Below are 25,761 nucleotides of genomic sequence, written 5' to 3'. Positions count from 1 at the left end.
AGGTGGGAAGCTTGTAGAGAGGGAAGCTCACAGGGACTAACTACATCTGAAATAACTTGTTTAAGTTCCCCTTGAAGAAGTTTAAAACGTTTGGTTGTTTTATAATAAGTCAACTAAAGTTTCATCACTTGCTGCTTTTTTTTGATGCACTACTGTATGTTACCATATTGAGGAAAACGTCACCTCAATAAATTTAAATTAAGTTTCTATTCAATTTAGTCATTTACATTAAAACCACAACGCTTCTGGTAGTAAAATAATGTCCAAAATTGGGATTCCCAAAATGAAATGTGAAATGTTCAGAATGTTACTCTTTATAATAACAATATTTTATTAAATAGCCTATTTTATTTTATTTTATGACTAGCACTGTAACCTACCATAAAATGTATATTTTGTAGTTTATTTTTAATGTCTAATCTGGTTATTTAATTAGCACTGAAAGCTGTAAATTTATAGCAGTTTTCTCTCATTGTAGTTTAAACAAAGTGCAGGTATTTAGTATATCATGAAATATCTTATATCACCCCTGTATACATTAAATTAATTAGTGCATTTAGCATTTTAATGTAGGCTAATTGATTGTATTTATCTGTATTACAAAATATAATACTTTGTTATTTTACAACTCCACCCACTTCCGCTTTATCCTCGCAAATAAGAGCAGAGTGAGACCTCTTACTTCAGTCAGACTAAAGTCCAGATTGACTGCTGTCTAATCTATAAATTTGATTTTCTTATAATCTTGCTGTACAGGTGTATGTGGGTGTGGAGTGACGATGATGTTATGAGTGTATATGAGTTTTATGTGTGTGTGCTCCGGAGCTCGCCGGTGGGGGTGTTTTCTGTTCCGTGGGGGGCGGAGCCTGAATTCCAAAGTGGAATGAGTTTCCTCCCGCTACGTCACTCTGGGATAGGCTGCGCGAGCCATCGAGCAACCCTGTCAGTCAACAAGGTTTCGAGCTGACTACTTTGGCGTCTTCTGGTAAGTAAAACCTAGAAAAACATCAAATTTACCACTTATAGATTATAATTGCGTATTTATATCATGTTCGAAAACACAGGGAGCTTTTTTCTTGCGAGCCTCGCACTCGCAAATAGCAGTTACAAAGTTCTAAAGCGATGCTCACACAACTGCAACGGAAAGTTTTGTCATGAAGGCCTTGTTATTTGTAGCAACAGGTCCAAGCCCCGAGATGTAGTTAATGTTGGATATGTTTTCATGTTTTGGATTTTGGTTTGTTCCATGAAAATAACAATGTGGTGTGTTTTTAATGCAGGACGGGAAGCAGGAGAAAGTAGCCTGCCTGTCGCGGGTTTAGGCTCTGGGATTAAAGTGATCGCCAATCCCACAGCTTTCGTCGAAACTGCCAGCGGGGATTCATGCTGTGTTGGTTAGCTAAATGCGGTACGAAGCTAAAATGATGCCGGTGAGTTTGTTTTAATTACATGGCTGTGAGTTTTTTAACGTTGTCCTGTGGCTTAATATATCTGTTTTCGATGTTATATCGCCGCACTAGCCCTGCAGTGCTGCCATCGAGTGTTACCTGGACATTTAAATTGACGTGGCAAGTTGATGCTGTTCGTACTTTCTGCTGTTTAACGCCGTCAACGCGGGCTTCTGTTGTGAAGTTTATTGGCTGTATCGCTGTCTGTGGTTCTACTGTAATTTGCGCAATTCATTATGTTTAACGCTTAGAGGGCTGTCGTAGTCCCCTGCGTCAAAATGGTTTATAAACCTGGTTGGGACATGGGATGGGGTGATTATTAAGAGAGAGAGAGGGAGACTGGGACGTCTTTTACTGTATTCATCGATTCTGCTCAGGACACACAACAAGCAGGACTCACCTGCCAAGTCTTGCTGGCACTAGGCTTATCTCAGATCTGGACTCCTGCCATGTCATCACCATCATCTTCATCATCATCATCAGGGGTCTATTGCTTTGTGCTGCAGTGCAAGGCTCTATCTCTCAGCACTTCTCTGATGAATGTCGAAACAGGGCAGCTCACTGTAGTGAAATATGCTTCTCTGGCGAATAGAGAACTGAGAAATGCAGTTTTATCTCCTTGTTTTGACTTTGTTTGCTTGCTGATACCGTTATGGCTTGATGCATGACCTTAACCTCAGCTCACGTGTCTGTATGTCATTATTTGAAATATTTGAAGCAAATATGGATGTAACGTAATAAATCTGTTCACATGATGACAGATACTTTATTATCATATACAACAGAGAAAAGCAGCTATGGACAGCTATTAGTGTGATATTAAGTGGTTTATGTTTTCCCCTCGGGACAATTTTTGTCATGCAACACGCAGTTACACGTCTTTTTTATAAGGACAGATTCACTGCAGTTCTGTGTACACACATGATCAAGTTTTGCTGTAGTGTTGCCTATTTCCCTTCAGACCTTTAAAACAGCTTGATCAGTGAATTAATCTTCTTGTGAGACAGACGGACTCCTGTCTGGTGCATGGCCTCAGACTTGATACTGGCACATAGTCATTTGTTATCACCAAGCTTGATTCTCATGGACACAAAATGAATTGTGACAGTCTCTTTCTGTATTGACTGAGTGGTTGTACTGATTGCTTTGATTCTGTCTCCTCAGAATATATCCACATCTGTGATTTGGTGTGTTTGAATGAGATTCCTCGTCTGGTACTGGCCTGATAAACACAACATGGCCTCTGTGTAACTGTCTGATCTAAGGTTTTGTCTTATAAATTGCTCCAATAGCTCATGACCCTGCTTGTGTGTGCAGGCCAGGGGCTTGGGGGGTAGTGAGAATGTAGTGTCATAATTGCTGGCTGGGATGGTAACTAGGGGGTCACTGTTTACTGAACACAATGAGCTATAGGGACCCTTTAACAGCGTGTTGTGGAGAACACATTGTCTGTGTGCCTGTGCTGTGGCAGTACCCTGATAAGGGATGCTTACCCTTTATTGAACCATAGTGTTGTATAACTCATTTACCCCTGATTTACTGTTATCACTACTGAAACAAGGCTTTGTTGTACAGACGCACATTAATGCCACAATTTAGGCGTGAAATTCTTTGCTAGTTTATTAGTGTCACAATTTTGCTAAATTATATTCAATACACTGACAACAGGAAGGAAACAGGGAGAATTTTGTTTGCGGAAAGGTTTTTATATGAGTTTAGTTTTCAGTGTTTGTAGCCACAAAGCCAATATTTGGCTTTCTCATTCCATGCATGTTGTTGGCTTTTTAGTTTCTAAAGCAGTTAACCCACATATATTTTTGCATTCTTTGACCACAATCACATTTGTACCCTCTCTTGGTACAGCAGATTTCAGTCTTTTTAGACTTTGTGACGGTGTTATGATGGTGAGAAACTGAGGTGATGGCCTGGGAAGGCTGATTTTGCTGTGTGTGTCAACAGAAACTTGAGTAGGCTTTCTCTGTGGCCACCACAGGCTTTGTGTTTACTCTGTGGGAGAGTTGTAGTGGTTATGTAAGTAGACAGTCACATATGTGATAGACTGCAACTCCAGAGGAATTATCAGGGTTATTAACTGTAAATTAAACACTAGGCCTGTAATGACACCATTTTGACAAGATCAGAGATCAGCTGTTGTTTATACATTTAATATTATAACAGGGTTGTAATAGCAAAACACTGTTTTGGAATGCAATTGAGCAGGTGTCATCTTACAGCCGTGGAATACTGAGTGACTATGTCCACATAAAAAAAATTCCCTATTAAAGTGATGCATTTCCGGAAGGAACCATTTTCTGTATAGTGAAGACATTGTAGCAGTGTTCTCTAAGGTAGTGTAGCTAATGTAGTCACAAGGACGACAAAGGCCATATGGGGCTTTGCTAAGTCAGGAGTCACTTGACAATCTTTTAAATGCCAAATGTGATTTCCAAAGGGCAAAAAATTGTGTAATGCAATTGTTTCATCAATCTTCATGCTACTTTACCTGTGCTGTGATATTTATGCATTCATGCTCCAACTTCTGGAGCTCCAACTAGCTGCAGCTAATTCCCTGTTCCAGGTTCTATTGTCCAAGACTATTACCCAGGAACAAATTTTATTTGCTAGTCCTGCAGTGGAAAAGTGCTTTTGTCCTCTACCTCTTGCAGTCATTCACTGCCTTGCTCTACTAAAGCCTCTTTTGCATATGACAGATTAAACACAACAAAGACATCATTCATTGCACATTTTTTTAAAAAGGCAATTAGTGTCTCTGCTACAGTTTGAATTGTGACTGCTTTCCTATTTGCTGCCCACATGAAATAAGATGATTATGCGTACAGTAAATTCCCACACATCAGACTGGCTGTTTTTAGAATTTTCTGAATGATACAGTTCTCAGATGGTTGTTTTATTTGTGTAGCATTTTTAGACATTTGAATTGGTATATTTTCTTTGTAAACCTTCAGGCTCCCGTGGTCTTGGTTTTTCTTGGAACAACTTCATCCAACAGGCAAAAGAATACATCCTTTCCCTTCTGCTTAATTTTGACTCACATTTCCCTTATCTCCTAGATAAGTAGGAACTGTCTCATCACGTAGGCCAGGAATGGAAGAGTATTACAAGAGTGCAGATCAGGAAGTGATAGTCTAAGCACTGCAGTGCAGACAGAGAGAAGTCGTTGTCCTGACTGAAGAGTCACAGTTGCAGCTGCAGCCAAGATGCGTTGTAAAAATTTTTACTAAATGTTGCAGCTGAATGAGACCACTGTTTGGATTCGCTATGCATTCTGCTGTTTGTTACCCCCTGACCTTTTCTCCCTTGCTACCTCATCCACCTAATGCAGCAGAGAGAAAAAGACGGAGAGAGAGAGAGAGAGTGAAAGAGAGACAAGGAGAAATAATGCATAAAGCCATTAGGGAGTTTTCTGCTGCCTCGCCTGTTTGAAGGACTGCTATGCTGGAACTCTGTCAACTCTTGAAACTATGGCAGGGAGAACCAAGGCACACACACAGGAAGATGCTGCTGCAGTGTCTTATAGACTTGTGATAATTAGATTCAGAGGTGACTCTGTCAACAAGACCTAGTTGACTCATTCGCTTACCATAGCAATATCTGTAATTGAAACTGCATGTGGACAGAAGGCCCAGCAGCTTTAAAGCAGAGACCCCTCAGGCATGCTTGAAGATATGGTCACCATTGTTGCCTTGCCTCACCTTGTCCATTTTCATAGCAATAAACAGTTTCTCGTCATCAGGTTACATGTGTACACATTAGTAAATGTCAGTGTCAAATTTGACCTTAGTTGTGGGTGTTTTTAATTATGAATTCTTTGTGACAGAGTGGGTAATTTGCTAACTGCTCTGATATTGCAATGTAATTACATTATGGTACAGTTCATTGTGATGAATCTATTCTTGGAAATGGAAAACTGCAGTGCCAGACATTTTGTTCACTCTTAACTCAATATATAGCCAATTGCATTTGGACAATGGCATTGAAAGACCAGCGCAATAGAATTGACTCTCACAAGGAGAGAGTGGATTTTCAAGGTGGGACACAAAGGTGCTGTATAAAGGATTATTCTTGAAATGTAATTTTCCTTCAATCTGTCCTAACAGATTTTGTAGTAAGACAACAAATGGCTTCTAGCTGCTCTGTTTATGTGCATCAGTCTGCTGGTACATGCTGCATGTATATGTTATCTGACTGATCAGTGATTGTGCCACACGCACAAACTAATGCAGCATTCCTTTCTGTAATTGGCCATGAGTAGTGTGCTGATATTTACACTCAAAACATCTTAGAGTTCTCTGTCTAAACAACTGGAAATTCTTGAAATGCCTGTTTTGAATCTGTGATCAGTGGCATCTGCCTTCTTGCCTCTTGATGGGGAAAAGGGATCCAAATTACACAGCTAACAGCTTCATACAAGTCAAAACCACTGACAAATAAGCTTCCATACACAGAATGTCTGTTACAGGATATATCTTTATTTTTCGTCTGGCTTTCAGAACCTCGGGTCAAGAGCCTGCAGCTGCAGTCTCCTACACCTAGATGGGTTTTTATTACAGTGTCTTTTGTCCAAGGGATTGATGTTGTAGCCTTTTTATCTCTGAGACACAAGGTTCTTTCTGTATTATTGTGTCTCAAACTGAAGCACTCAAGTATGTATGGTTGACCACCAGGACTGTATTTTTTGGTTTCCAAGTTTGTTTGTTGTTTCACATTATAAACCAGGTACTGAACATGTAAATGACGAGCCCTGCACTGTGCAAGGTATCATATACCACACTATGAGGTGTCGTGGCTGTAGCTTAGCTGCAGGCTGCCAAATTTAAGCTTACTATTGTAATACTCAGCCTGTAGACTGCTTAAAGGCTATATTTTTATATAGCGGATTAACTTAATCCCAAAGATATAGCCACAATGACCTAGCCTTATAGCTGCTCTGTTCTGAGACTATCTACAGTGCAGGCTGCAGTATTAACAGACATTTCTTTGCCTTGGCTATAATTGTCAGTTTGCAGTTTTGTGCTGTCATACAGTCCCAAACCCTAAGAGACAGCTACGACTTAGCTGATGCTATGATGGAATTAGAAATCTATTGCTGTAATAGGGAAGCATCAGAGGCAGCTTGTCCTCTCTCCTTCCCCGGGGCAATCTCTTTGCCCTGTCTCAGGTAGGAAGGAAGTGCAATTCAGCAATTGCTTCTGTCATCCACTCCAGACAGAAGGCAAGTGTAGCACATTTCTGTCAGACGTTGTCATATACAATTTAAATTGGTATTGCTCCCCTCCCTCATGGTATAGAGTTGCCTAAATCAATGCTTTTAGCTGGTTAGCTACTGTTTGTCTGTTTTGCAATGAGTCTGTCAGGCTATTATTGAGCTGTTATTGAGGTCTATGAATACTTTAATGAACTCTCAATTTGTCCAGCTGAGTCCAACCAAATACTCCTCTCAGCTGTCTGTTCAGGTCAGACTATAAAAACAGTGCTGCATAGCTGTGCATTCTAGAGCCTCCAAATAATATACATATACAATATATGGTGACTTATACTCATATCACAATATCTGTCGTGTGCACACATCAGTTTGCTGATAATTGAAAATGTGACCAAACAAACTGACAATGTGCCCTTCAAATCGATTTACAATTTTATAACTAATTTTTAAAAATTCCCAAAGCAATACGGAAATTGCTTTGCCATCAATGAGATAGCACATGTGCAGTTTCACAAGCTCATAAACAGGGATCACACACCCTATGGAGATGAAGGTCAGCAGCAAAGTGAAAACTCATCCAGACAGATGCAAGGACTTGGTACTGGTGGCCCTGGATGATTAACTATAGTGCTGAGGAGAATTGGCTTTCATTGTAGGTATTGCCACTTCCCAGAGTATATTCCACTCCCATCAATGTTTCTCTTTCTGTCCTTTCAGTCACTCTCCAAAACAGGGTCATTTGAATGTCCTACATTTCTGAGAAGTGGTGATGATGTCAGCTACTCTGTGTTGATCTCTGAATACCGGTATTTCTTTTTGGCAGATTAAAACTGTTGCCAGTTAAGGCTTCCTTTTACTGTGCCTTGCCACCAAGATATTCCTATTGTTATGTTAAGTTATTTCTTGTTGTCAATTACATACCAAGAAGACTAAAACGGTTCTTATGAGCAGATAGGAAATGAAAAAGTCTTGGTTTTAGCTTTGTTATCCAGGGTGGTCTTCTTCCATAGAGCTGATAGGTTAGGAGTTCTCTCTACTGTAGATTACTGACAAAGATGACTCATTGCTGCTCTCTCTGTTGATGGGGGTCTTTTATTTACAACCCCATTGAACAAGCCAGTTGAATCGGGTCCTCTGAGTCATGCCCCTACCATCTTCACTCCAGTGTGAAAAAACAAAAAAACAAATCTTCTCTTGTATATGCTGCTAGGAACATCCTCAGAGGAAATGTGTCACCTGCCCACTCACTCAGCAGGGTTCATTTGAAAAAGACAGGGGGAAATAATGCCACTTAAGGCAGTTGCGCTTTTCCTTAGTGCACCCCACAGTTAGAAAGCAACCCAAATACTTTTGTTTCTACACCATGGCTGCAGCTGCTCTGTGTGTGCACCCCCTTCAAGCTCTTTGAGCTTTGTGACCTTGCTGACCTGGTGTTCCCACTATGGCCCCCGAAGGCACAGCCATTCACAGTAGCTCAGAATAGAAAAACCCCAACAGTCTAACCTGGAGGTTTGAGACATTTGCAACAAATTTTACAGTTATACACTCCTCAGGTTATTCTTGATCTCAACTTTTGAGATGCTAATTTGTTGTTATCAGTATTATAGTGTATTAAATGTTTTTTGAAAGCACAGACGCTGATTTTTTTTGTTTTTGTTTTTATGTTTTTGTTAATTCAGTATTTGTATAATGATGTGACAGTTACCAGCAAAAAATGTAAGTCTAACTCTGCCCTACATTTTGCATTTAAGTTTGACTCCAGGAGCTTTTTATAATGATAAAGAAAATATTGTTCTGTATAAATATTGGTTCAGTATTTAGGCTACCATGTGATAGGGTTGCGTGCATCTGGGATCCTTCCTGATTGACAGCTCAATTTTCTGCTCTGTGTCTGTTTTTCCCCCGCAGTAGATAGAATTCCACTTCTCTCTGGGATAGCTTCATTGAGACCATTTTTTTTTTTAGATAAACCAGGCCCTATCATCAGTCAGTCACAGACTGACATACAAATCTTGGCTCTCCAGAACCCTCAGTGGTCTGCTCCCCTGAGAGAACTTGACAGGGGTTTTTAGTGTGGGTGTGTTGTTATACAGGGATCTCTCACAGTGGTGACAGCACCAGTTAGCAGTTAGATGGTGTGGGATGAAGTGGAACTCTAGGAGCTGCCCTCTGATTTGTCTGTTGACACAGAGGAATGAGACCTGGAAAATGGATACTGCTAAGCACACATATTTTACACAAACTCACATACACACACAAACACACAGAATTGTTGTTGTTGCCTTCTTCTCCCAACTATCTCTCTCATTCCCTTCTGTTTTCCACAGATGTTCCTGACTGTATACCTCAGTAACAACGACCAGCATTTTACTGAGGTTCCTGTTACCCCAGAGACACTGTGCCGGGATGTGGTGGATTTGTGCAAAGAGCCGGGGGAAACAGATTGCCACCTGTCTGAGATGTGGCATGGATCTGGTGAGTCACAGTGCAAGTGTACCCAGTGTTATCCATCTGAAAGCACATACAACACTGACAATAAGAGTGAAATACTGTTTTGTTTGTGGATATTCCAAAAGGACAGGAGCCAGTGTGTTGAGACTTATTTTGTCTTCTTGTATTTAGAGAGAAATTGCTTTTTCCGAAATAGCTCATACAAGGAGATTAGCTGTGTGGTCATCTGCATGGTGATTTATTTTTGAGGGGCTTATCTCTTTAGAGTCTGCAATGCAAATGAAGTAGATCCCATAATCCCTGTAACAAACACAAGCACCTAGACATCTTACACATCTCTCAGGTGGGAGTTGGGGACAGAGGAGGTTAAGATTTCATGCCTGCCTCATGCCTGAGTCGAGACGTATTCAAAATCAGAACTCAAGGAGCCAGGCTTCGTAGCTGTTTCCATGGTGATGCTGCCATAAGAGTGTAGAAAGTGCCAATTATTGTGTTTGAGTACTTCCACAAGTAGTCTGAAAAGAGATTGCTAAAGATTGAAAAGTCTCATTTTGCATGCATTCACTGCAGGTCCATTTTTCACTCTTTGAAAACACAACAGTGACATTTTGTGTCCAATTTAGATGTAAGGTTGTTAATAATCTTTACATTGTTGGACTTACAAATGTATTTTGCAGCCATGCTCTTTAATAGACACATTTAATCAACCTGTACTTATAATTTATCAGTCCATTTTTTTTGTAATGAAATGCTGTAAGGCCATTCAGGAAAACGAGTCTTTTGGCGGAGTGCCAGTCAGAATACTTCACAACATGTTAGAGTAGTTTACCCTGAAGTAACTGCTTAGAAAGATAAGCAACATTCCAACTGCAGTAATGAAGTGAATCACCTCTTTGTTATGGTTAAACAGGATTCAAAAAACAAATAGTAGGTGCACATTTAACATACATGGTACTATCACATGTTTTGACCTTGCCAAACTTAATATAACGAAATGTTTCAATATTGATTTTTTTTTAGGATGTTTTTTACTGTCACTTCCAAATGCTGATATGTTATGTTGCACTGTGTCTGCAGAAAGAGCTGTAGGTGAGGGGGAGCGGATGCTGGATGTGCTCCAACGATGGGGACAGCGCAGGATGGAGGTGCGCTTCTTTCTTCGCCACAACCGAGCCCCTAGCAGGGAATCAGGTAAGTGTGTATCTGCAGTACATTTAAACAAACAAGGGTTTCTATGCCCACTTTGCTCACAGACATGATTGGGAGAGGAGTGTCCGCAGGGAGAAGACATTTGACACCAACCTTGTGAACTCTCACTTTGCAGCCTTTAAATATAGACCCAGCCATTCATTAAAGAAAATGCATATTAGGAGCCAGTTTAAAGCTCCATTGAGGTATGACTACTTCCCCTTTATTCACTTACAGACATTTGAAAATGGTATTCGTAAGACAGCCTTTACCCTAGAAAGGGGGTTATATTTGCAAGCCTGAAATCCTTGGAACAAGCCTTATTTAGCCGTACTGTTTGAGGCCAGGCTGAAAGCAGGGTGTCCCAGTCACATAAGCCTGTTACTTTACAGTTTTCTTAGGAACACAGAAAAGTCCAGTATATTGGTCCTGCACTATCCTCTCAGCCCCCAGTTGCGTAACTAAGCCCTTTTACCCCTCACAGCTTGAGTCTGGCCCAGGGATTAGATGGCTGTTTTCCCTTCCTGTTATCTTTCCCTGCTCTTGTTTTCCCACACTGTTAGCTTAACTCTGCTCAGGCTTTGCGACAAAGTTGTGTACTAGCATTTTCTGTTGTGGTATTTTTAATTTGAGGAAGGTTTATTGTATTTCCTGTATCTATGGTGTTCATATTAGTTATGAGAATACCGCTCCATCCTCCATAAGTGTTCAGCCTACAGTGATTCTGTGCCCGTCTGTTCTTATTTACTAGGGTAATAAGTATTTTAACTAAACTGCAGTAGCTCAATAACTTTAGTTAAGGTCACTGAAGGTTTTTTCTAAACCCCATATGCAAACTCTCAGATGATTCTCAGATCATCCTGCCAAATGCCAGTACATCGTTGGATGTAATTTTATCTATACAGACAAGTACACATAGACATACACATTGGTGGACCCACCCACAGACGATTATGTAGTAGGTTAAACCCTGGGATTATTGCAAGTCACAAAGAGCACTGATCACAGTTGTTTCCCAGAGGAGCTAAGATCATTCAGTACCAGTCGGTCTGTTTTTTTTCCTAGCCTTCTTTTTCTCTGCAGCACGCACGGAGAAACCTCTGCACCCATGTGTGTATGTTTATTTGTCAGAGACACTGACGGACAAATTGGCAAGACAATGTTGTAATCATTTTTCACAGCTGTCTGTAAAGGGCAAGGGTTTGTGCAGTTTGCCGTTTTTTTGGTTTGCACTAAAATTGAGTAAAAGGTCACCTTAGATAAACCTCTTCGGTAGATTGTGATGTCTGATGAAGTTTCCTGTCACCTTGGTTACTCAGGAGGATCAAGAGGCTCAGAATCTAAGAGGAATGGAGTGAAAGGTCCCCCGGACAGAAGGATGGAGAATGGGGTGAGTTATTTACTTCTGCTTGGGCAAGTGATGCATATATAATATTTTATGCAGTTATGTTAAACACTGTCATATTATCTTTACACAGTCCTCTTTGAATTGTTATCACTTACAGAGAAAACATGGCTAATTGCAGATGAAAGGTGTTGATGCATTGCCACCAAGATATTCCTATTAGTAATTCATTGTAAGAAATGTGGGTCATACATTTAATATTAGCATAAATTTTGTGACCTGGTATGTTGTTTCTCTATACTTGATAAGCTGACTTGATTGTGTGCCAAGGGAAACTAATTAATTCACTCTGCAGTGCATAAATGCAAATTAAAAAATAATCAGTGCATCATAACATGGACATGACTAATATAATTAGTGAGAATGTCACCTTCTGGCGAAACTATTGTACTAAGAATCCTGAAAAAGATTTAATTTGTCCTCTTTTTAGATTTGAATATGAAGGTAATGATGGCTACACTTCTGTGAGAAATGTTGAATGGCAGTGAATAAAATGTCCCCTGTTTGTATCACAACAAAAGTACAAATGTATTTTCTTCTTGTCTTTTGTTCTTCAATTTATTCCTGCCCAGGTGGCTACACCCCGGATGGACATGACCCTGGCTGAGTTACAAGAGATGGCTGCTAGACAACAGCAACAGATTGAAGCTCAACAACAACTCCTTGCTTCCAAGGTGCATAAAACAGTGCAAGATGAAAGAGTAAATGGGGTCCTTTGGTGATATGGCTGGATGTAAAGATACAAATACACTCAACAAAAATATAAACGCAACACTTTTGTTTTTGCTCCCATGTTTCATGAGATGGACTTGAAGATCTAAACTTCATTCCAGATACACAATATTACCATTCCTCTCAAACATTGTTCACAAATATGTCTAAATGTGTGATAGTGAGCACTTCTGCTTTGCTGAGATAATCCATCCCACCTCACAGGTGTGCCACATCAAGATGCTGATCTGACATCATGATTAGTGCACAGGTGTACCTCAAACTGCCCACAATAAAAGGCCACCCTGAAATGTGCAGTTTTGTCTCACAGCAAAATGCCACAGATGCCACAAGCATTGAGGGAGCGTGCAATTGGCATGCTGACAGCAGGAATGTCAACCAGATCTGTTGCTCGTGCATTGAATGTTCATTTCTCCACCATAAGCCGTCTCCAAAGGCTTTTCAGAGAATATGGCAGTACATCCAACCGGCCTCACAACCGCAGACCACGAGTAACCACACCAGCCCAGGACCTCCACATCCAGCAGGTTCACCTCCGAGATCGTCTGAGACCAGCCACTCAGACAGCTGCTGAAACAATTGGTTTGCATAACCAAACAATTTCTGCACAAACTGTCAGAAACCGTCTCAGGGAAGCTCAACTGCATGCTCGTCGTCCTCATCGTGGTCTTAACCTGACTCCAGATCGTCGCTGTAACAGACTTGAGTGGGCAAATGCTCACATTCGATGGCGTCTAGCACGTTGGAGAGGTGTTGGACGAAGAACACAGGTGCATTTTATTGATGGCATTTTGAATGCACAGAGATACCGTGATGAGATCCTGAGGCCCATTGTTGTGCCATACATCCATGAACATCACCTCATGTTTCAGCAAGATAATGCACGGCCCCATGTTGCAAGGATCTGTACACAATTCTTGGAAGCTGAAAATGTCCCAGTTCTTGCATGGCCAGCATACTCACCGGACATGTCACCCATTGAACATGTTTGGGATGTGCTTGACCGGCGTATACGACAGCGTGCACCAGTTCCCACTAATATCCAGCAACTTCGCACAGCCATTGAAGAGGAGTGGACCAACATTCCACAGGCCACAATAGACAATCTGATAAACTCTATGCGAAGAAGATGTGTTGCACTGCATGAGGCAAATGGTGGTCACACCAGATACTGACTGGTTCTGAGTCCCCAGACCGCCAATAAAGCAGAAACAAAATGCACATTTCAGGGTGGCCTTTTATTGTGGGCAGTTTAAGGTACACCTGTGCACCAATCATGATGTCAGATCAGCATCTTGATGTGGCACACCTGTGAGGTGGGATGGATTATCTCAGCAAAGCAGAAGTGCTCACTATCACACATTTAGACAGATTTGTGAACAATGTTTGAGAGGAATGGTAATATTGTGTATCTGGAATGAAGTTTAGATCTTCAAGTCCATCTCATGAAACATGGGAGCAAAAACAAAAGTGTTGCGTTTATATTTTTGTTGAGTGTAAAACCCAGATCACTAAAAAGGGGGTTCTTATGAGAAATTGGGGAGTGCATACATTATTACTAAAAGAGCTTACATGCACTGAAGTATGTGAAGAATATGATTGGACAGGTGATATGACTCATGGATGACTGCAGGTGTAGTGTCTATCACTTGAGAAGCCTGAGACAGCATCCTGCTTTGAATTCTCACTGCACAGGGCTCATCTGGTATCTCAGGATGATTCAGGAAGCTGAAGAATGTGACCTACAGTCAAGTAAACAATAAAGCATGACACTTAAGCACACATCACCTGAGCAGTTCCGGGTAGAGGTTGTGTTGAGCTCATCTTGGAACCCGTTGTCTGTCACAAGACAAGTTTTGTGACGCATCATGTCATACTTGAAAGCTGATGGTTGATCTCGAAATATTAACACTGTAGAGTTAGACACCCTTAACCCTTAGTTAATGAACAGAAGTCTCTTGTACAGCAGCTATGGAAGAAGGTGTATGCACTCAGATTACTCAAATACAACTCAGGATAGATGTATTTGTTTAATTGTTTTTTATGCTTCCATTTTTCTCCCTTGTAGGAGCAGCGGCTGCGTTACTTGAAGCAGCAGGAGCACCGTCAGCAGCAGCAGGCCTCTGAGCAGGAGAAGCTACAGCGCCTCAGAGAAAACATTGAGAATCAGGAAACTCGTTTAAAGAAGGTCCGAGCCCTCAAGGGTCAGGTGGAACAGAAGCGCCTAAGCAATGGCAAACTGGGTGAGCTCCTTGACTTTGTGAAATCATGAATACCTGCGCTAAATATTTACGATAGATTAAGACCCAGTGTATTTCTTTAACTTTTTCGTCCTTTTTTTTTTACTTTGCTTCTCCAACACTGTATCCATCTCTTTCCTTCTCCAGTTGAGGAGATAGAGCAAATGAATAACCTGTTCCAGCAGAAGCAGAGAGAACTAGTGATGGCTGCGTCCAAGGTGGAGGAGCTCAGTCGGCAGCTGGAGTTGCTCAAAAATGGCAAAATGGACAATTTCCATGACAACCAGACATCAGTAGCTGAACTAGACCGCCTCTACAAAGAGCTGCAGGTGTGTAGAAATCTAATAAAATGTGTGGTATATCACATTCATCCAAAAAACGTTGGATATGAATTTCAAAAATGTTGAATATGATTTATTCAATTTCATATATCTGATTTAAAATTCTGTGTATTCGACTAAAAAAACTGTAAACTAAAAACCCTTCTTTTGTTCTTGTCTGGGTGTTCAGCTGAGGAACAAGCTTAACCAGGATCAAAACTCGAAGTTGCAGCATCAGAGGGAGACCCTGAACAAGCGCAACATGGAGGTGGCTGCTATGGATAAACGGATCAGTGAGCTCCGAGATCGACTGTTAAAGAAGAAGGCAGCCCTGCAGCAGAAAGAGAACTTGCCTGTAAGTATTATCTCACCACAAAACATGGAAAATTTTCATGTCTGCTCCCAATTGATACTTTTGATCAGATCTCCCCCTAGTGGCCTTATATTCAGGGTTCTTTGTATCTCTCTTTACCCTTGAAAGCCTCAGATTCCCAGACATTCAGCGATCAGCCATGTCAATGTAAGGTTTCTCTAACATTTTCTCCTCTGTGTGGGGAAAAAAGTGTGACTCTCCTTCACTAGAATATTCCATTACTATCTGTCTTTTACATTCCTCAGTCTTTTTTCTGAGATCGCCAGCAGGGATGGATTATTGTTCTGATCATGCAAGTGCAAGTGCACACTTACTTTTCTCTCCACTACGTTTTGTGTCCTATTTAGCAGAAGCAAGTCCTGAACAGGGGAAAGGAATAATTAGTGTAGACAGACATCATAAACAGGCAGGAATGTTAGTGGAGATGCTATCTTTTCGTGCTCACTCTGGACAGAAACAAAACTTGAATAACCAGTTTTCTTCTGTGTGGGCAGACGACCATCTTTCTCTAAACGGTTGGCTTTTCAAAATACTTTTTCTAAGTAAAAATACAACAGGATTTGATACATGCTAGAATTCTGCAGGTTGAATAATCCACAGTCTCTGGCGTAGCTCTAATGGGTGTTTGTTTTAAAAGTTTGGATTCTAAGCTCACTCTGTGGTGTCTCCCTGCTGCTCCTCTCCTCTCTCCCCGTTCCAGGAGTTGTTTTGAGAACAAGTTGCCATGGGACTGTAAATAAGAGTCAACAGACTTGTTAATAAAGCAGACTGTGTGGAAAAAAATGAACACAGCTCTGCTTGAAGTTAAATGCTTGTGTAGGTGGAGCAGGGATTCCCTTGGCCAAAAATAAGGCATAATCATCCTAATTGGTTGGATGATTTTATGTTCTTAAATTACATGAACAATTTCATTGTAGTTCACTAATTAGGTTGTCCTGATCAGGTCCACTCCTCTCAGCCATAATTACAGAATTATTAACTTTCTTTCTTTAAACCAAATCAAACCTGATCAAAACTGATTAACCACTTATTTTTCATTTTTATTAGTTTTATTAATATTCAAAAACATAATAATATTTTCTGTTTTGAAGATGCAATAACATATCCTCACAAGTATTTGCCATGCAATATTTACTAAGCAAATGCAGTGTACAAGATCTAAAGTGGGCTATAACTTATAACATAAATAATAAATCTTATAATGAATAGTTAAAATCTCCTTTCGAATCCTTTTACATACAGTAAATGAGCATCGTGTACCCAACTACTTTAATATTCCCTTGACATATAAAGTAGGTACAATAAAGGTGTGTGTGTGTGTGTGTATGAAGGCCTGAAAAGGCCCTAGTGAAGAGGTGATTTGCCCATACCCTGCCTAGAATCCTAATGAGCAAGTACAAAGACACACTCCATCCAGGCTGCTCTCTCCTCCAGCTAAACAGCAAGCTGCCTGGCTGACATCACCCATTGGACACTTATAACCATATTGACTGAAGAGAGATCATCTGAGAGCTGCCAGCATAGTCCCCCCACATTATATTATTCAGCTCATGAAACGATAAAAGACTGATTAATTTGGAACAGGGAATATTTTGCGATTTTGAACTGCTGTTGCATGTTTGTGCTTTTGTTTTCTCAAGAATGGCTTTCCTGGTAAAGAGAGGGCTTCAAAAGACACTCATCCTCAGGTAACTAAACTAGTATTGGAGATATAAATATGTTTTTAATTTTATTTTTGCTTTTTAATCTGATCATTTAGGCGTGACTTGGCACATCAGATCCCATTAGTGTTGGCATTTTTTGTTTTGGACATTTGATGGACATAGTGTCCCACTTTTGTTTTGAAAGGATAGCTTGTCATGTTACTGTCCACTACTGTCCATAAGATATGTTTTTGATTTAGAAGTACTAGGGTAAAGTTTTAAGTTATTTAAAAGATATTTTATCTGTAGTGAACAGAAGATTCTTCCCTCCATCTCAAAGATGCAATCTTTAAGTAGGAGCATTTATATTTGAATATGTGTTAAAGCATTCCGCCATCTAGTTAATCATTAAAAACTACACAGGGGTTGCTGTGGAACCGACAAAGTAAATACCGCTATAAGCTTACCTCAGAGTGAAAGTGTCAGCTTTTAGATCAAGACTTGTCTTTGATCTTCTCTAGCAAGTATACTTTTATATTTATCCAATAATTTATCATATTAAGCATACACAGGTTATTCGTCTAGCAATACCCATTACTAAAAGATCACTGTTTTACAAATCTTTGAACATATGGCACATTATTTTGTATTTTTCACCCAATATATGTTCTGTGTAAAGAGCACGGCAGCCTTGGAGTGACACTGCACATTTTTAGTATATTTAGTTTTTTTTCTGTTGTACTCCACTTTGTCATTCACGTGTTTATGTGTGTGGGTAGAGTTCTTTCTCTTTCTTCTCAGGCATCTCTACTGTTGTACAATATGTGTTGAAGTTCTGTTACTGACCTTTGCAGCTCAAACAGTAACCTCTTTTTTTTCCTCTTCTACTATTTCACTATACAGCTTCCCTCTGATGGCCCAGCTGGACAGCAGTCAGGTCCATCTCGTGTGGCAGCGGTTGGCCCATACATACAGTCATCAACTATGCCCCGGGGCCCAGTGAGACATGATCTGCTTGTAAAACCAGCCTACCCAGACGGCACTGCCACCCTTCCAGCCCATGACCCACAGAGCAGGGCCGGAACAGGTAAGCAACAAGGGACCACCTGCCATCTGAAGGATTTTAAACCCTTTTCCTTTTTTGAATATGACACAGACCTCTGCTGGGGCTGCCTTAGCAGCCAACCTTCATTTTTTACAGCGTTGCTTTGTGTTTTACATGTATATCTTCATTTAGTTGGTTATATTTTTCTAATTAAAGTATAACAACACTATCCTGCCTCTAGCAGGAGCACATGAGCTTGGGACAGATGCTGGTTCAGATGTCACTTTGAGCTGTGAAGGTAGTTAGTTACCCTTGGATGGTGTGTTGTGTAATTGCATTTTTCTCTCTTCTCCCGACGTTTTTTTATAAAAAGTGATGAAGTTTGCTGTGAGTTAAATTATTTTTTGATTGTTCTTTTGTTGCTTGAGTGTGTTTCTTTGTGCCAATCTTTACACGTACAGACACAGTAAGCAGTTGGTTCTTCATAGTTGATTTAAAAAAACTTTTTTGTTAGTTTTACAGAATAATTTGTTTGAAATGAAGTCAAGTAGTGCTTATTTTCTTTTAAAAGTGAATTTTGAGAGATGGCAGTCTATTGTTGTACCAGCGCCCTCTTCCTGTGGACTGTGGTAGCATGTATTCCAGTTGAGCTGAGTTGAGTGATGGTCTTGCCAAAGTAATGATGGACCAAAACCTAGAGATGGTCTTTTGTGATTCTCCACACAGTAATTCTTTTTCATGAGTGCCTCATCTCTTAGTAGTTCTGTCAAAATGCTCCCTCAGTGTATGTTTACAGTTTTCTTATTAAAAATTAATGATCCACCACTGAAATTAGTAATTGCAAAACAACAGCAGAAGGGATCCCTTTACCTCATGGTCCTATTTTTTCCTAGTTAATGCAACACCACATACAGGAAGTAAAAGCAACCGTTTTTTCCTCGGCCTGTCTTATTGTTGCATGCAATTATTTCTGCATGCTGAGCTGAATCGCAGTATGGAAAGAAGAGAGATAGGAATGGGCGGGGACACAGAGGAATCTGCTTTTAGTATACACCCGATCGCAGTTTCTCTCTAGCAGGAGCATTGTGCATAGTATCAGGCAGGCTTCTGGAAGTTGTGCTCCTCTTAGCATGGGCCCTCAGGGGGGCCCCAGCCTGGGCCTAACCAACATCATGTCTAGAGCAAAAGGAGATCTGGAGTTTTAAGGGTACTTGTGTTTTTTGTCTTTCGAATGCATCTTCCTCAGAAGCCATGTTCTTGCTTAAGCCTCTGAAAGAGCTGCGGGCTAAGAGAAAAGGTACACACTTGTGTTTTGTGTGTGTGCGCGCGCGAATGTGCTTCTCAGTAGTTTAGATATGTTCATTTTTCTTGACAATCATCTTCAATGAAAGAGATTAAAGGCTGAGATTGTGGTCATCATTTCCTTGCCGGATCCGTGGTCTGCTTGTTTTGCTGCTGTCTGTTAAAGCGTGCTTGTTGAGTTTTCTCCTCCGTTCTTTCTGCAGCTCTAAATGGGTCAGTTGGAACAAACACATAACCTTCACTTGAACTGACATTCTTTGTGGTTCGCGACCAACCCAATCTGGTCTTGTCTACAAAATGTGTGCACTGTTAGTGAATTTATACAGCCCATCTTAAGAGGAAGTATTTCACTACAGTCTGAGTTATTGTGGTGGAAATCATGTTTTTTGCCATTTTGATGAGATGCTAATCTTGCTAAGTTGCAAAAGCCCCATGTACTTATGGCTCATCTGACTGTGGATGCCATCAGACATGCATGGCCACTGGCTGGTCGGTCAACCAAAAAAAACAAATAATGAGCAAAGAGGGGTGAAAAGTGCTATAAAATCTGCATTTTTCTCAGTATTCCTTAATTGTTTATTCTGTGTGACTGCACAGCACAAAGCTCTGTAAACTTTGAATCAAGCTCTCTGTGTGTTGTTGCTCTGCTGCGTCTTTACTTCTGTATGAATTTGCATAGTAATTTAATTTTTTAAAAACTTGTTCCCTCCCTTTCTTGAATTCTTTCATCCATCATCCTCTACTTGTTCTTCAGGACTTCAACCATCCAAGCTGGCAGACTGGGGCTCTTCAGGCCCTCAACTCAACACCAACGGTCATGGTGGAGCATCCACTTTGCCACGAATCAACTCTCACTCCAACTCACACACAGACCAAGGTAAAAGACATACATGAATTTCTGTAAAACCTGAACTGCAGTTACTTCCTGTTACTCTTGAGCTGTACATGTTGAGAAGAAAAGCTATCAAAGACAGTTTTACAGGATGTAAGATGAAACTGATTTCTGTCTCTGTAGATGAGTCAGAGCTGAAGAGGGACAGGAAGGTGCGTCCATTTTCCATGTTTGAGCCAACAGAGGCTCCTGCTACCTCCCTCCGCAAAAACCAGAGCAGTGATGACTTGGTCCGGGACGCTCAGGTGAAAGAGAATGAAAAGATCTTCACATTTTATTACAATTGGTAGGACTGCATCTGACTTGCATCTGACAATTTCTCAATTCCATAGTCTGCATCCAAGGCTTCAGTCAAGGTGCCTCCACCTGTCCCCACCAAACCTAAAGGCCCTGGTATTATGCCCTATGCCAAACAAGGCCTTAACACAGGCACCTTCCCGAAAGCCAAGCCCCACAGCCAGCAGCCTGCAGCTGCGCAGGGCCGTGGCCCTCTTCCACCATCACAGAGTCAGACACTCCCCCTTCCTTCCAAGCAAGACACTCCACCTGCTGCTACGGTACGACCCTTCACTCCAGAGCTGCCCTCCTCCAAAGATGCCAGCCTGAGTAAACCACAGACCTTAGCAGCTAGCTCCATCTACTCCATGTACACGCAGCAGCCTGGCTCAGGGAAGCCTTTTCAGCCTGGCGTGCAGGGTGCTCTCACCAGGGCTCAAGGCCGCACCAATGGATTTGTCAGTGGTAAGAATATCCAGGGTAATTTTTTGTTTCTCTTTGAGTGTTTTCTGAGACAAAAAGGGATGTCTTCATCAAATATTAATGCAGGAGTTTAGATACAAACACGGGTAAAGCAAAGTAATCATCAGCAGGGCTGAGCCATCTGTTACATCTCCCCTACACAATCACAGGCAAACATACCTTCTTGCCTGACAGGAATTATGGAAATAAAAAAAATTCTTCTGTCCTGAATCTGGTCTAAATCAACAATCTCTGTAACATGAATATAGTCTTATTCTATCAATAACCTTTAATTGAACCTGGAGCTAATGGACACAACATACCCTCAGTTTTATATAAGAAGTTACACAATATAGCATGTCTGCAGACACTGTAATCTTAACACTTCTCTGTTTTGTCTGTAGTGTATGGTAAACCAGTGATCCCCAGTGGAGGCTCCCCACATCTGGAAAACCCGTACCCAGACAGTCGTTCCCCTGCTCCAGAATCTGAAGTTGACCATGGTGGAGCAAACAATGTGGTTCCAAGCTCTTCTGAGGGCCACCAGCCAGAAACAGAGCGCATTCCCCGGCCACTTAGTCCTACCAAGCTGCTCCCATTCATTTCCAACCCCTACAGGCACCAGAGTGATGGTGACCTGGAAGCCCTGAGAAAGAAGCTGTACAATGCCCCAAGGCCCCTAAAGAAACGCAGCTCCATCACTGAGCCAGAGGGTCCTGCAGGCCCCAACATTCAGAAACTCCTCTATCAGAAGACCACACTGGCAGCTATGGAGACCACTGTGACCACACCAACTACTACCACCTACGCTGGAGAAGCAGAAGAGGCAACCAGTGGATCTGTGGGGTCACATGGCCCAAGCCCTCCGAGTAGTGCAGAAAACCACCCATCAGAGACGGGGCAGACTTTGGAGGGGGGGCAGCTCCCATCTCACACCCCAGGTGCTCATCTCCCTATCCCAGCCTCTGCTGAACCAACCAAACCACCTTCAGCCTTCTCAGTGAGCGAGGACATTATTCCCCCTCCTCCACCATCACACCCTCCCCCCAGGCCAGAAGATGCTCTTTTTCCACCACCACCACCTGCTGGCTTGGAGGACACATTGCCTAATCTGCCCCCTCCACCTCCAGATGGCTTCATGGAAGAGTTCCCTCCTTACCCACCTCCTCCATATCCCAGCGGAGCTGAGCAGGACAGCTTGGGAGAGGACACCTTTAATATGAAGGCACCTGAGGTGACCGGACAGGTCACTCTGCCACCGGTATGAAGTTGTTGTCAGCTGTTTGTTTTTTAAAATGGTTGCATTGATGGTGTGAAGGGCTTTTGTCACTGCAGTCAACAGTAGATTACCCTTAGTGCTACGTGTGTTTTCAAATCCTCCCACATGTGTTTGTTAGTTCCAGAGTGTCATGTGTTACAGTTGCACATTCTACTTTTCATGCACTGACCTGGTCTGATGTTATATAATTGAATAATCCCTTTCAAGTACTGCTATTGTTTCTGAAGAAAATAGGCCTTCTTGTGCTTACAATAAGCGGATACACACCCCAGTTTTCCCCATTTACTTATTCGCTGTGTTGAAAATAAACACCAGTTTACATTTTTTTGCAGCTAAGCTCTCAGTGAAACTCCTTAAGTGGTTTAGTTAATGATGTGGCAAGTGTTACCCTGAAAGAACAAACCAATGAGAAACCAGTGTTATGACCCATTTCCCTCTAGTTACCTTATTTTTCACCTGCATTTAAAAGCCTTTTTTTTACTTCACTGAATGGTAATTGTTCCTATTCAGATTGCATAATAATGGTTTTAGGGGAATGAATTCTTACAGCTTGTGCTCAGAAACTGGATTAGCAGTGCACTAAGAGCTGAAACAAACAAGTTACTCCTCCCAGTCCAGACTGAGCACAACTGAGAGGACATCTCACCAGGACAGACCTTAGGAAGAAACGTTTTACATTTCCCTTCTTTGGGACATAATGGCTTTTGGAATTTCTTTGTCTGATACACAATCATGACTGTGTCTTTAGGGTAAGAGGACTAATTTACGCAAGCCTAGTTCTGAACGCATTGACCACAGCATGAGAGTGAAGTTCAACCCACTGGCTCTGCTGCTGGACTCTTCTCTGGAGGGAGAATTTGATCTCGTCCAGAGAATCATCTATGAGGTAAGCCCCATGGAACCTTTTATGCTTTCTCACCACATTGTGTGTGTCATTTTCTAAATTTAGTTCTGTATGCTTTTTTCTGTTCCGTTAGTATTCCTGCATGCTGTGTTACACATGTTTTTTTAAATCTGTCTCATTCACTGTCTGTGATGTTGTACACAGGTGGATGATCCCAGTCAGCCCAACGATGAAGGTATCACTGCTCTTCACAATGCTGTCTGTGCTGGACATACAGACATTGTCAAATTTCTGGTGCAGTTTGGTGTCAATGTCAATGCTGCTGACAGTGACGGCTGGTGAGTTCACAGCTGACTTTGTTGATATTGGCACTGTTACACACTGGCACGTTTTCTCTCCCTAACTGTTCTTTTTCATGCACAATTTCCTTATTTTAGGACACCTCTTCACTGTGCTGCATCCTGCAACAATGTGCAAGTTTGCAAGTTCCTGGTGGAGTCCGGTGCAGCAGTGTTTGCAATGACTTACAGCGACATGCAAACAGCAGCTGATAAATGTGAAGAGATGGAAGATGGCTATACCCAGTGCTCTCAGTTCCTTTATGGTCAGTGATAGCTATCTGTTGTGTCAATGTGTCATTCTGGGCAAACAAATGTTTGCTGATTATTTTTCCGCGTCTGCGTCGATCTTTTCTCAGGTGTTCAAGAGAAAATGGGCATCATGAACAGGGGCGTGGTCTACGGCCTGTGGGACTACACTGGTGAAAACCCTGATGAACTTTCTTTCCGTGAGGGAGACTGCATGACCATCATCCGCAGAGAGGACGAGGATGAAATCGAATGGTGGTGGGCACGCATGGGTGACACAGAGGGTTACATTCCCCGCAACCTGTTAGGGGTAAGTAACCATCTCATTGGGTGCAGGAAGGGTTAAATTCTGTTCTTTTCTGGTGTCCTACAAATAGATATCCTCCCCATAATTGGTCCTACCCAAAGCCCTTGGTATTCTGATTGGGTTATATCAGGGGCTCACATATGGCCATATGATTGGCTGTGCCTTTCCCTGCTGTCACGAGTGGAGCTACATTGGTTGGTATGCGAGACAGCAAGTGCAAGACAGTTGTTGGAATCTTAGGTCCCCACCAATGTCAAAAGCAAATCTACGCCATTGTACCACAGCTGCAGATAAGATGTGTGTTTATGTTGCATTAATATGAAGATGTGCAGTGCTGATGTGTGTTTGTTTGTTGGTTCTAACAGCTCTACCCGAGAATAAAACCAAGACAGAGAACCCTGGCTTAAAACACAAAGATCATTGCACGTTCCCAGTCTGAGAGAACTCTTTAAAATACACACAAGCTGACTGGGGAAGAAAAGGACACTGCTGAAATGAAGAGACAAGGACAGACCAAACAATATGAAGGATCAGCTATCTCTGGCACTTTTCTGTATTGACAATAGAAGGATTCTGCCTCACTTATTTTTATGCTGTGTGTACTGTGTACTTAAGACACTAATGACTTTCCTTTATTTCACATATTTTTGTTGTTTTGTTTTGTAATTGGTGTCTGAATCTATTTCTAAAGTGACAAATGTTGGGATGTAAATGGAACAAGCAGTATTTTTATCCCTAGAAAGTGATTTTTACACTTTTGAATAGTCTTTTAAAACTCTACTGTCTGGGATGTTGGTTATTTTCTAACATTTCACATGGGGCTCTACATGGCATGAGGTTAGTGAGTGGATGATGATGATGATGATGGTAGGGATGCTTTTGAAATGCTTTGTTGTCATGACAATCTGGGCTTCTTGTCATCTGTGTTTCATGACTGAGCCTCTGTATAGGTGCACTGGATGTTGCGATCATCACTGTTCTGGCTAAACATATAGGAAATCAGTTGACTGGTGATGAAGCTCTTGATCTTTCATAATACCCAGAAAGCCAGTCTCCTCTCCCTTGTTGTGGGTTGTGGTTATCATAGATACTGTGGCTACATGTATTTCTGTCACAGAAACTAGTGAAATGTGACTGTAGGAGTTATATTCTGAACTTTTTTAAACCCTTTATGAGGGAGATGTCAGGCAGAACAGCAATGAGACAAAAGGCAAGGCTAATAACCAGAGATCTTGACCTTTTGTTATCATAACACGGTGACATAGTATATTATAGACGTCAGAACAATGCCCAAGTTGATTCATGTCCTAGAAGCAAAGTCATATAAATAAAAAAGAAGGAACTTTAAAAAGTTCCCAAAACTAAACTCAGCCCATATCTGTCAATGCAGATGTATTTATTTTTGTTACTTCATCTATAGCCCTGTTGTCAGTACTATAACCACAAGTGTACTGTAGTATTTCAGACATTTACAATAAAATACTTTGTACTAAGTTCATATAGTGCTGTTGTTACTGAATACATTTGGGTTTCATGTTATCAATTTTATGATGTGGGTGCAACAATACTGTAAAACATGAGCTCTCTTCTTATTACAATACATTCGCTGCCCCCTACTGGTTTAGCTGCCTGTTTGCCATAATACATTATACAGTAGCTGTTCGGTGCACAGTTCTTCCAAACCTAAAGCAAAGCTGAATACATATACAAAATGTATGTTGTTTTATCCCATGGTTATTTTGC

At 41.3% G+C, this 25,761-nt stretch overlaps 1 protein-coding gene across 2 annotated transcripts; it reads left to right on the top strand.

The window, feature by feature from the left end:
- Nucleotides 1–887: 887 nt before the first annotated feature.
- On the top strand, nucleotides 888–25,516 carry tp53bp2a (tumor protein p53 binding protein, 2a). Of its 2 annotated transcripts, XM_028422936.1 has the most exons (20): nucleotides 888–985; nucleotides 1,281–1,430; nucleotides 9,000–9,147; nucleotides 10,201–10,314; nucleotides 11,631–11,701; nucleotides 12,289–12,390; nucleotides 14,517–14,691; nucleotides 14,836–15,017; nucleotides 15,199–15,363; nucleotides 17,022–17,069; nucleotides 17,928–18,111; nucleotides 20,126–20,248; nucleotides 20,387–20,508; nucleotides 20,596–21,004; nucleotides 21,406–22,262; nucleotides 23,029–23,166; nucleotides 23,329–23,462; nucleotides 23,562–23,728; nucleotides 23,822–24,021; nucleotides 24,384–25,516. In XM_028422936.1, the coding sequence occupies exons 2-20, from the start codon at nucleotides 1,404–1,406 to the stop codon at nucleotides 24,423–24,425; spliced, it is 3,408 nt and encodes a 1,135-aa protein (XP_028278737.1). In that variant the 5' UTR covers nucleotides 888–985; nucleotides 1,281–1,403; the 3' UTR covers nucleotides 24,426–25,516. The 2 variants fall into 2 exon arrangements, with proteins under 2 accessions (XP_028278737.1, XP_028278738.1); XM_028422937.1 differs by lacking the exon at nucleotides 17,022–17,069 and having other exon boundaries at nucleotides 24,384–24,425.
- The last annotated feature ends 245 nt before the right edge of the window (nucleotides 25,517–25,761 follow it).

Source organism: Parambassis ranga, chromosome 15, assembly GCF_900634625.1.
Source record: "Parambassis ranga chromosome 15, fParRan2.1, whole genome shotgun sequence".
Classification (NCBI taxonomy): Eukaryota; Metazoa; Chordata; class Actinopteri; family Ambassidae; genus Parambassis; species Parambassis ranga.
The sequence above is the reverse complement of the archived record's forward strand: the minus strand, read 5'-3'. Positions and strand labels throughout refer to the sequence as shown.

Excerpts from the sequence above, each read along its gene's own strand:
- tp53bp2a (XM_028422936.1), top strand. The coding sequence starts at position 1,404 with ATGCGGTACGAAGCTAAAATGATGCCG. Across the intron at positions 9,148-10,200 it reads TGAGATGTGGCATGGATCTG|AAAGAGCTGTAGGTGAGGGG; the intron begins GTGAGTCACAGT and ends CTGTGTCTGCAG. Across the intron at positions 18,112-20,125 it reads ACAGAGCAGGGCCGGAACAG|GACTTCAACCATCCAAGCTG; the intron begins GTAAGCAACAAG and ends CTTGTTCTTCAG.